Here is an 11,766-nt window from a genome sequence, read left to right as displayed (position 1 = left end):
TGTTCAGACCTCAATGTTTGTTCACATTCAAAAGCCTTTCTGAGGTCATCACTGGGCTTCGTAATAACGTCTTGTTTGTCGCAATATATGTAAATAACACTTGCAGCTTCGACCCCCTTGGTATGGAGAGCAAATCTATACAACTAAAGATGTCACTAAATATGTATATAAAATGCGGCATGCACCCCATGCACTCATCCTTACACCGCACAGTTCGCAAACGGTTAAACATACTCGGTTTATCGGTTTACTTAGTTCAGTTTATTTCGTATTGAGGTCTGTATGGTTAAGCCTTTTGCTACATGATTTCTAAAATGACTCAAGTCATTCACGCGTTTTAAACCAGGCGTTATTTCTCGCTCCTATATTGCCGCAGTTATGACAAATGTGGCTCAATCAATGAATATGTTTTTATCAAGTTAAAAACTACAGACAAGCAGCGCAGGCTTCCATGTTTTTAAACGCACTTAACCTTATCGATATTCATCAACGCCATAGATGACTGAAATATAGGCTGCGTCAACTTGTCAAAAATGGCAAAGTTTTGTTTTGCAGCCTTAGGAACACCAGGGCCGTGAATTAGAATATTAAACCATCAGCTGACATATTTGCCGCCCCCGTGTCAGAACCGTCTCAGTGAACAATAACAAGTTGGGGCACCGAGCCTCGAGTCAGGAGGACCTCACGTGACGTCTCGGTGGTGGGCGGGTGAGCGAGGCTTGTATCATATACCTAAATTTTGGTGTTTCTGTTTCTGACTGTGGTGTATGTATTCCATAGTTACTATTATGCAATAAATATGCATGCCAGTATTGGGAAAACATGCCTTAAACTTCATTTGGATAGCGCTGTACTTTTAAAAGCTGTTGCATATTGCAGTCATTTGTTCATTATTCAAATCCAGGTATTATCATTGGAAAAACTGTAAGATAATCATGACCTGGCTTAATATGTGGAACAATTGGCATGACAGAAATGTGAGTTGTGTACAGGATGCTATTTAGTGAAAAGTTAACATGATAATAACATTGATATGCATAGGTACCTAATCCATACATAGTGCTTTCTCTGTTCATATGCACTGGGGCTCACAGGAGCATTGGGGAGGAGGGCTCAAGTCAGCATTTAGGACGCTTTAGGCCCCCAAGAGTATGTAAAGTGATGCCCCTGGTGTGAGGCTAACATGGGGCTGGATAGCTACTTTGTTTTCTTGCTCAGCACATTTTTCAGTCTTGCATTATTTTTTCCAAGTTCACCTGCTTGCTTTTTAGCACAATCTATGCTCATGGCTGGCTAACAAATATTTATAGTCTGCCAATTACCTAACCTAGACCAAGGTCAATCATCAGGAATAGCATTTCCTGTCATACCAGGACAAGGTAGATTTGATTTGTTCATAAGCTTACTGTTTAACATCCTGAATTTGTAAGATATCATTCAGTTTTACACCTGTCATACTAACAATACAATTCTCTGATGCATGGTATCAATCTGTAATGCAAAAAGGTCAACATTTGCCAGCTAGATCATTATTTTTCTGCATTTAATGGAAGCTCATTTAGTTTATTGTCTCCTTCCCAGCTGAATAAGCATGATCAACCATAAGCTTGGTTCTACAGGTCTATCCTCCACCATATTGACCTGCTTCAGTTTTATGCTTTTCATTAACACTGCTTCACCTATCCTCACATTTGAATTATTTGATATGCAAGCACATGCTGTACCCATTGCTATTAATTCTTACCAGCTTGCAAGCATTGTCCTCTGCATGTCATTAACTCTACTGCATGCTGTTCTCAGTTAGCATTCTTTATTTCTTTGTTCCATGATCAATTGACCAGTCCTTAGCACCTGGGACACACTGGACACCTGGACATAAGCCTGGCATTGACTGTGAAGCTTGGAATAATTTTGGTACATTCTCTTTAGCCTTGTGTCCCCAAAGCATCTCTGTATATGACAGGGAATTTGCCTTAAAAATACAGAGGTCGAAGTGCAAATAAGGCAACTTCCTTATTCAAAGTGTCTTCTTGCCATTGTGCATTGAACACTCATTTGGAAAACCACAAAAAAGGGCATTGGTTGGGCATAGGGATTTTTCTGCCAAGCATTTGGTTGTGTGAGTGCAATGCTCATGCTATGTTTCAAGAGTACATTCTCTCAGAAAAATCAAGCAAGAACCCAGTTTTTCATGGAAGTTACCCATTTCTGTTCATATATTTTTGGGATATGTTTGTTGGGTGCATTACCGCATACATGGCTCATCTTCAGAGATAACTGGTTCAGTGTTCCTTGAAGCAGAATGGTAGCTATTATTGAATCTACATAACAAGATGAGTAATTAGTATGCCTATATTAATTATAAGGATGCAACAAAATGTATAGAATGTCAGAGCAGGAACTTGTAGCATATGCTTTTCTATGTGTGTGTTTTGTTTGATCTCATGATGTCAAGCAGGTATTGTCTCAGCTTTATCATTGTGTCCACTGCATTGGTACATCTGGCCACATCTTCAACACAACCCTGGGTGGTTTTCCAACCTAGCTTTAACAGGGAAGAACAGTAACCATGCTGATACATCAGAAATAATAATAACTGTGCTGTTACATCTAACTGCACTTTTTAGCACAGGGGTTAAGTATTTAGGGAATGTGGGAGGGAATGTTGGGCCAATATTTCTATGTGGAAATAACCAAATTGAAGATTGTGCCAAAGCCACTTCTTCCCCTCCATCCAGACCAATGCTGAACAATGCTCTGTCATCCAAGAGTGAAGCATATCATCCAATCTATGAACGTCATCAGCAGAGCAGTTGTCTGTTCAAAGGGTGTCCAAAAATTTGGTCATTGAAAAATTTCTAATTTCACAAAAAAATTTGTCACAAGAGTGACAGCCATAAACCACGTCTTAAGCTCAACGCATCCAAAACCGAACTCCTTTCCCTTGGCACCCTGCACAACACCCGCGGACTTTCCCCTGTCAGTGTACGGGTCGGTGGGGAGGCCGTTCGGGAGAGCCTGACCGCAAAGAGCCTTGTGTGTGGTATTTGACCGCCACCTGGGCTGGGACGCCCACGTCAGTGATGTAAAAAAAGTGCGTCGACGACCTGATCGGTCTCCGCCACTTCAGGCATTTCCTCCCGCACTAGTGCTGCTGACCATAGTGCGGGGTCTAGTGATCTCACGCGTGAGATGCTGCAGTTGGGTTTATGGCCAGGGGTCTGGTGTTAATGAGGCTAGACTACTCAAAGAAGTTAACTTCGCTACCAGAGTAGTTACTGGCCTCCGAAAGTATGACCACGTGTCTCGCGCGCCGGATGACCTGCGCTTTGTCACGCCTCGCCAGATCTGTGGAATACTAACTGTTCGCTGCGCACAAAGTCCGTGAGGGAGGTGAACCCGAAGTCTTATCTGTTTGCTTCAAACATTCGTTGACGCGCGGACCAGTGACCGACCTACCCGCACGGACCAAAACCTGCGCCCCCCGGCGGAGCGCACGGCGGCAGGGCAGCGGTCCTTAGCATACCGTGCGGCGTGTCTCATTAGTTACCTGTGGATGTTCAACGACTGAATTCGACAAGATTTAATTATGCTGCCAGTAGGCAATAAGCATTTGTTGGGCGATAAGGTTGTCATGTGCTGTTTATGCGTGCATGCGTTTGTGTAATTTTATTCCTATCATTTTCTGTTGTTTTTTACATACTTTTTTATCCCTCAGACTAATGACATGTAATAGCCATGTATGCATGTGGAGTGTCAGTTGATGTCAATTACAAATACAAGTGCGGGTCCAAAACTGGCGAATGTTGGGAATATCGGTGCTCGTGTTCCCATCCCAATTTATAAGTCCCACAAAGCAACAAATATGGCAGGGGTCAGGGCTCACACAACAAGCACTGCTTAGCGTGAGCTCTGATCCCGGAAATCCATCCATTTAAAAGGTTCGGATCAAATCTTTAAAAAGAAAATGTGTAAGTGCGCATAATCTCATGTTGCAAAAAGAAGTATTTTTAGTGTGCTCTATCAGGGCTTGTTTATGTTCCTGGCTCAAATTATTTTGAAAACGAGCTGCAGCGTATAAGCTGAACTTTTACAGATTTGCGACCCGGCAGAATGATATCGGCTGTCATAAAAGAGTACCAGGGTGTTTGCCCCTGTCTCTGCAATTTCCAAATTGGACCTCGGAAATTTTTGGAATTCCAAAAATTTGGAATTTAATTGGCACCCCTAATTCACGCCACACATCTGACAGCACTTTGTACCTAAGATGATATTTCCGACCCATCGTTATGCATACTGGTTGACTCACACTGAACGACGTATCAGGTTTGGACAGCAATAGACAGCGACATTAAGTGCTGTGCATTTGCGCTTGCATTTGTGTACCCAGTCACGCTGGTTGAATCATCAGATGAGGCTGGCGTCTGTGTTATGCTGCTTAAAAGCTACCAAGCTGCTTCTTAACTACTGGTTTATCGTGTTATGGCGTTGCAGGTGACTATCAGGAAACATGGTGAAAGATTCTAGCGACAACACCAAGAATGAGCCATCAGTTGATGACACAATTCTGGACATCTGGGAACTGGTCAACAAGATCTTGCAGCATCAAACTTTGCTGGAAAGCTGGATGAAAGGTGGATTTTTAAATATTGCCAAAACCAGGTGTGTGGATGGTTCCGGTGCACCTCATCTGTATGTGCGTGGATTTTTAAGTTAATCACGTTTTGAAGTCTACTGTCGCCAAAGCTCTTTTGTGACTCTTGCATAGGGCTGAGGGGCTAAAGCAACTATGATTCATTAGAACGCGTTTTTTAAATGTGATTTATCAGAACACATTCTTTGTTAATTGGCAATTAAAGGCTTTAAGTCATCAATGCTCATTTGCGGACGTGATGTGATTTGTTGTTCCGTGATCGGGGAAAGAGGCTGCGCTTGTGATCCGGGCGCACTGGGTACGAGTCCCAAAGCGTGTTGTTTGGCCCAACTAACATAGAAAGGGTAGCTGACAACAGAGGGTTAAACTGGCCAGGGGTAGCTGTGTTGTGGCATTGTACGGTGGGTAAAACCTTCCGCAAACCCGACTGGCAAAAACAAGGGAAGCAAAATGATATTATTGGAACAACAATTTTATCAGTGCGCGTCATAGGGGATGCCTAACAAACCCTGCTAACAAGGATTGTGAACCGAGAAAAATGAGGCAATCCATTTAAAATGTACTTGTATGAAACGGCGTCTGGCACTGACCTGGCCCCGATCGGCCGTGACCGCAGGTACGTGATGGGCCAGCACGCGGTGGGCGTGGAACAGTTGCCGGCCGGTGAGTGTCAGGTGAGCGCGCGACTCCTGGTGGAGCGGTGCCCGAGCGACGCCGACCACGTCGACGCCCAGGCGCCGCTGCCGGCCGCCTTCCGGCTGCGTGAGCAGCCCGCCGACGCTGGCGACGTGAGCGGCGGCGAGCCGCTGCGCTGGTTCTCGGCGCTGCCGCCAGGGGCGCTACGCGACGCGCAGAAGCAGTTCCGCCGCGCGCTTGAGATCAGCTGTGACATCGCCACCATGAAGGTACAGCTGGCGGCGCTGATGGCGCGGCTGGACGGCTGTGGGCCGACCGTGGCCGCCCTCGCCGACGCCGTCGAGTCCATCTCGGTCAGTTGAGCTCCAGCGGCGGCCTTGTAGGTGCGGTGCAGCCACGCAGCCAGACAGCGTGGGATACGGGTGGGTGCGGCGTCAGCAGGTGCGGGCTATTCGTCAGGCATCCTCGGCGACGTGGCACTGGGGTATTCCATTTTGCGCGTTGCTTCGAATTGTCTTGAGTGCTCCATGGCCATGAACGGGTTGTGTAACTCGCCTTGCGCGAGTTTGGTGGCCGTTGTCGCGTCTCGCCGAACTGCGTGGGCCCATTGTATGAGCCATTCGTGGCACTGGCTGCTTGGTCCCAGTCCTCATCTCGCGCACGGTCCGTAACGGGACCTCTGTCCCAGTCTAGTGTTCAGGACTGGTTCCGGTTGCCGCCCCTGCCCTGGCGTCCTCGTCCCTGGCGTGGTCCCAATGCGAATGGTACTCGGCGCGAGGTCAGGTCTCCATCCTGTTCGCGGTGCTGGTGCGAGTTTGTGGTGTGGTGCCCACGGAGTGCTCGGCCCCCCGGTGCCAGTGCTGGCCGCTGGTCTGGCCCGGTCCTGGTCTATGACCCGGGTCTGACTCGTGCCAGGCCCGGGTCACGGACTGCCAGCCCAGCCCGGATCGCGGGCAGGGTGATGCACCATGCAGCGCACACAGCGGCCAGGCCCAGACGCGCGTGACTCGTGCACCCCGTTGTAAATCGTGACGGTTCTAGCTGCGGCTACAGGGCTCCACAGCTGCGTGACTGGACGCGACGTTGGTCAGAATGGAGCGGCCTAGACCGGTGACGAGCCGCGCCTGGCACGACTCGCAGAGCTTCCGTCGCTTGCTGGGGGGTCGGAGCGGCTGTACATCGATTGCCTGGTGCCACAGAGCGTGTGGGTCTCTAACTGCGGGTTGTCTGGCGGCATTTGGGTAGGTTGTGCCGATGTAGCGTGTTGTTATTTAGCGCGCCCTCCTGCGGGGTGTGCCACGTGGAGGCACATCACCGTGACTGAGCGGAGTAGTCCTACTACGAATGTACTTCCGCTAGTGGGATTCTTGCTCACGGCCGGGAATGATCAAGACGGCCTGAGGAAGGGTTCGGGGAGTGGTGACGCATCATCGATTGCAACAGGAATCGTTCCTATGGACGACTTCTGACCGGCACATGAATGTATGTGTAAGCGTGCGTGTTGCGCGTGTGTGCTGTGTCGACGTATCTTTCACACTTCTGTAACTAGGGACGCTTTTCAATACACTGACAAGGGGGATTTGTGCTCCGATCATAGGCGCTGCGGGTGCGCACGAGACGCGGGGTGCTGGAACCGTCGTCTTCTCTGCTGCGTTACCTTACTTCTTAAGCCCGCAGAACCGCAGTTCTTGTGTTTGCTGCGTGCCGAGTGGCATGCTCTCTCGGTGTATGCCGTGTGTCAACGCTTCGGTCTGTAAATGCCACAATGTGATCACAGTAGCCAGCTTTCAGCAACAATCTGGACATCGTTTTGATGGGGCAGGCCAGGCGAGCTGTGAGGAAGACACTTAATGACTGCTTCAGATTTTGAGGTGTTGACACGTGGCTTTCGGCTGTCAGTGGCGGAGAATATTGACGCAAACATGTACATTCATTGTTACTGTGGTGCCTTGAGGACCGGGATGGGAAGCGAACTGAGAATTTCCGCTCAAGCGTGAACATTGCAAGTCCTATTTACTGCTCAAAGTCTGACTGGGGCATTTCCTTTCTACGAAACTTTTGACTCGTCCATTCCTCAAGCACGTGAAAAGTTGTGATGTCTGTACGAACCCCATGCGAGCTGTGATGCTACTTTGGAGGTTTTGGTCATCCGCAAAAAGTAATCACTAATGGCGTCCCGCTGAGAAATTGTTGGCCGTTTAGAAAATCTCTGCGTTAGTTCCGACTGACGACTTGATGCGAAGATGTTGCAATTTCCAAGCTGTGTCTGCGTTTGGCTTATGCCTCCCATTTCCTTTATATTCGTGTGCGTCATACACAACATTTGGTGGGAAATCCAAAAGCGAAATCATAGTGCGGGTAGTTAAGCACTCGCCAATGCATGGTGACGGGTCACCTGCCACATGATGACCAGACATCTGGGTGCCTCCTATAGAGCAAGCGGAGAAGGGGGGTCATAATGGCGATCTGTGAAAGGGCAAATTGCTGCATCTGCGCAGCTATTTGCCATCCAAGGGATATCTTATCAGCTTCCATTCAGCGACAGAACACCTATTTTGGCGTTGGAGATGGCGGTTCGGTGGCGATCGGTACATCGATTTCGTTCCTTGGAACTGCGTGGTGTAATTCTGGCAATTATCACCACGCCAGCACAAAATCTGAGCTGTCGTTAATGAGCTCATAAGCGAGTTGAGTGTGCTGTGGAGTTAAGTGCGTCAAGTTCCGTGAGTGAGATAAGTGGGTTCTTGGCGTCATGCTGTTCGGTGGTGACGAATGATCAGACCGCCGTCCGTTGAGAGGAGACAAATGGGCGTATCCTGAGCGCAGTGCTGTTTTTCTTTCCAATTTCCTGTGGAGCTAAATGACGCGTCAGGGAGGAGCAGAACGAGATGCGCGGCGTGAATGCTGATCCGTTGCCGTTATATAATCAGTACTTCCCTGAATCTATTAGCGGGATAATTATTCTCGTTCTCTGCAGGGTCACTGCTGTCATATTCGTATACCTATCGTGCACATCACACATCCGCTTTCCGGACATTGAAAAGCATGAGGGGACATTCCACAGCCCGCAGCCGGACAGATGCAAGACCAGAACCATTCAATTGAGACAAAGACGTGCAACTGTGGTCACATATCCGTCCTAGTGTCCGTCTGGCCACCAGCTGTTGAGCACATATTCGGCTTATGCGCATGCACTGTAATTAAACTTGGAATTTTTAAGAAATCGACCGAAAATCATGCGTCTAGCAACTCTAAACAAAACGAGTACGGTTCTGCCACATGAGTTTCACCAAAATGCTCCTCAGATTATAAAAGGACAAACTTCTAGACGTTTAAGCCATGCAAATTGGCAAATAAAACAAACCATCCTATATTCAAATAAAACGAATTATCGCAGCAATTGGCTATCATGCAATGATGCCCCCCCCCCCTAGTCTTATATTATCACTTTCGTAATGTTCGCCCGCATGCCCAAGCGCGTTCACCGCGCTGTGCTGGAAGCAGATGGTCAACGAGAAATTAGGTGTGCGGCGAGGCCATCAGGGATACATCGATGCATCAAATTTGTGTCCGAATCCGACCGGCGGGGCGCCGTTGGCGCATGCAAGCTTGCCCCAATCGTTTATCACGGAAAGCGTGGAATTTGCAAGTTGGCAAAAAATCACCGAAACGGGGGTCGAAACCGGGTTCGCACCTCGGCAATGGGATGCCACAACGAAACGTGATGAACACATTTCGACGTGGGAAAGGAAGCGAAATCGTGCCGGTGAAAGTGTAAGTCGATGTCACAGGCGTGCTCAGCGCTACTGATTACCGCTGCGACGAGCTTTGCAAACCCGAGAAGCGCAAAATGGCCACAGCAGTCTGCGCGCACTTAAACCCCGAATCAACAACAAACCCGAGAAACGTGATTATACCCACATCTCTCGCGGACTGGTCGACCTGTCTCGGAACGGCCCCGGCTGCCGATCTTTGGTGCGCAGGATCTGAATCAGCTGGGGCGCGCGCGTAACTGTGTTAGTCGGATCCAGCTGCGTCAAGAACTGACAAACTTTTGAATCTAGCAATCTTGGGAAGTCAACGCACGCGGCCGGCTAACAAGCAGAGGTAGCCGAAATGACTGTGCTTATTGTACAAATCAGATGATTCAAAAAATGCCCACATGTACGTCTGGCCAGGTATGGCAACATCAGTCTAAGAAATCAGTGACCTGATACTGATAGATGTGATGGAAGCATTACGAAAACGCACACGTTTGTGATGAATACTAGTCCAAATGAGTGGGCTACACGCTTGAATTTTATTATATTGAATATTTTTATTATGTTATAAGATATCATATATTTATATTATATCATATTATATTATATATGTTAAATATATTCATGTCATATATTATATGTATGTTATGTATTATATTATATTAAATACTTTTTTGCCGTCCTTCGGTTTTGGGGCAGATATGGGCCAGAACGTGTTGAGATCGCTGCGAGAGTAGCGGTTTTTATGTGGTACTTTTACCTATAGCAGGCGTTTGCTTTCATGCATTTATCGCCTGCTGCCGATATCTTTTGGAAATCTTTAAAAACTCACCAAAACGGGCAGTCCGTGGATTTGCGCTTGAGAGCACTTGACCGGCTGCAAACATCAACCCATCGTTTTCTTTTACTTCTATGTTTTTTCCTGTGTCAACATGAGTTGGTCTCGCTTAGCTGCAAACATCAGATGATCAATGTTTGGGCTAACCATCAACCCTCGTTCATGTTTGTTTTCTGGAAACCCTTATGGTAAATGTCTGGCACCTGGGAAGCGTAACCTCTAAACAATGGCACTTCCTGTTGATGAGAACGGCATGGAACCACGCCCAGTTGTTGCAGAGGTCTCAGCTTTTAGCGGGCATAACGGCCTTGCCGGGCCGCTCAGGGTGAGCACTTTCTCACTGCTCGAGTAAGAATCGCCTAGCCCGCAGCCTTGCGCGCTATAAAAGCATGGCGCTCAGCGTAAATTACGACCACACGTTAATTGTCTAGAATTATGAAGATACGAATACATCAGAAGGAACTGATGCTCGAGAAGACGTTGAATCAGAAGAAGGGATGTTGTCTCCTGCTCAGGTACGGGAGCTCCAAACCTCAAATTTGGGCTTCATCCTCTCCCCCCTCCCACCAGCTTTGAGAACAACGTGGGTCAAATCCAGAGACGAACCTGTTTTAGGGTATATTCTGTGTTTGTATCGTCATTTTTTCATCGCTCAGCATCTCTCCCCAAACTTGCCTTCCCAATCTACATCCTCGGTCAGAACAAATTGCGACGACACCCGACTAAACTTCCTGCAAAGGGGCTAGTGAGCCAAGTGAACCCCAGTGCACGGGGTAGCGCACACCGACGGCAAGCTGCGTGAGTTCACGCACGTCTGGCATGTCATTAATCGTCGCTGCCCAATGACACGAATGCACCCTGACCGCAAAAGCTGCTGCCCCTGGCTTTGCTCGCGGGTCCAGAGCTGCGCGAATGACAAAAGCCTGGTGGCGTGTGCACGAAAAGGTTTTTGATGCGATCATTTGGCTGGCAAAGACTCTTCTGGTTTCCCGAATCGGTTTAACGGGTCCGCCAAAAGTGCGTCTGCTGGTCATGTCAGCTCCTTACACGCTGTGCTCGGAATTGCATCAGCCGATGTGTTCGATGGGTATTTTGGTAGTACGAATTCCATTAATTGCTCCTGAGCTACAGCCTGACGCCCACACTGTTGTGCCAGAGATTCGTCTCGCCGTCTCTGCAGCGTGTGCCACCAGCTCTGAGCAGAGGCCAGTCGCTCTGGCCGAGCTGTCAGCAGCCGTGCGAGGAATGCGCAGCTCTGGAGTTGTCTCCTGCTAGACGGAGTGCCTATTCCGACAGTGGGTCGCTGCTTTGGCGTTAACGAGCCACGGCTGTTGCATCCGATCTACGCGACCGTCGTTAGCAGGCTTCTCCCAGATCAATGTTTGAAAGCGGGTGTGGCTCCTCGGCATAAGGTCGGAGATTGCGGCCTGCGAGCGATAACCGACTCATCGTACTTATCTAATCATGTCCAAACCACCCAGCTCGTCATTTATAACGAACTGCGTATGCAACACACAGCCACCTGTTCATCCACTTTCAGCGCGCGTACCGCCTCGGCCATTCTGCAGAGGATGCCATGATCCACGCTATTTCACGGGCAGTGGGTCAACTCCACAGGAGCCTACTTGCGTCGACAACGACGACAGATTTAGGCAAGCATTTGACAGCGTGGACCATGGCGACCTCTAGCGGAAGTTGCCACGGCATGGCGTGCCACCTCATCGGCTCAACAGCTACGTCAGCAACAGTAGGCTGTTGGTTCAGGGTAGCTCTGAGGCCCGTCCCGTGGGCTTTGGTGGCACACAGGGGACCATCGGACCATCAGATGATCGCACAGAGCACCCATTTTCTTCAGCATCGTCGAAGCTGATGTCCCG

The 11,766-nt window shown here is 48.7% G+C and overlaps 1 protein-coding gene across 2 annotated transcripts; it reads left to right on the top strand.

Annotated features, from left to right (window-relative positions):
* The first annotated feature begins 653 nt into the window (after nucleotides 1-653).
* Nucleotides 654-6,861, top strand: LOC119091838 (coiled-coil domain-containing protein 115). 2 transcript variants are annotated; one of them, XM_037214734.1, is made up of 3 exons: nucleotides 654-708; nucleotides 4,495-4,662; nucleotides 5,271-6,861. In XM_037214734.1, exons 2-3 carry the CDS (start codon nucleotides 4,511-4,513, stop codon nucleotides 5,650-5,652), a joined length of 534 nt encoding a protein of 177 aa, XP_037070629.1. In that variant the 5' UTR covers nucleotides 654-708; nucleotides 4,495-4,510; the 3' UTR covers nucleotides 5,653-6,861. The 2 variants fall into 2 exon arrangements, with proteins under 2 accessions (XP_037070629.1, XP_037070630.1); XM_037214735.1 differs by lacking the exon at nucleotides 654-708 and adding an exon at nucleotides 731-765.
* Nucleotides 6,862-11,766: the final 4,905 nt, after the last annotated feature.

This window comes from Pollicipes pollicipes, unplaced genomic scaffold, assembly GCF_011947565.3.
Source record: "Pollicipes pollicipes isolate AB1234 unplaced genomic scaffold, Ppol_2.1 Scaffold_3447;HRSCAF=4054_pilon_pilon_pilon, whole genome shotgun sequence".
In the NCBI taxonomy this organism is placed as follows: Eukaryota; Metazoa; Arthropoda; class Thecostraca; order Pollicipedomorpha; family Pollicipedidae; genus Pollicipes; species Pollicipes pollicipes.
The sequence above is the reverse complement of the archived record's forward strand: the minus strand, read 5'-3'. Positions and strand labels throughout refer to the sequence as shown.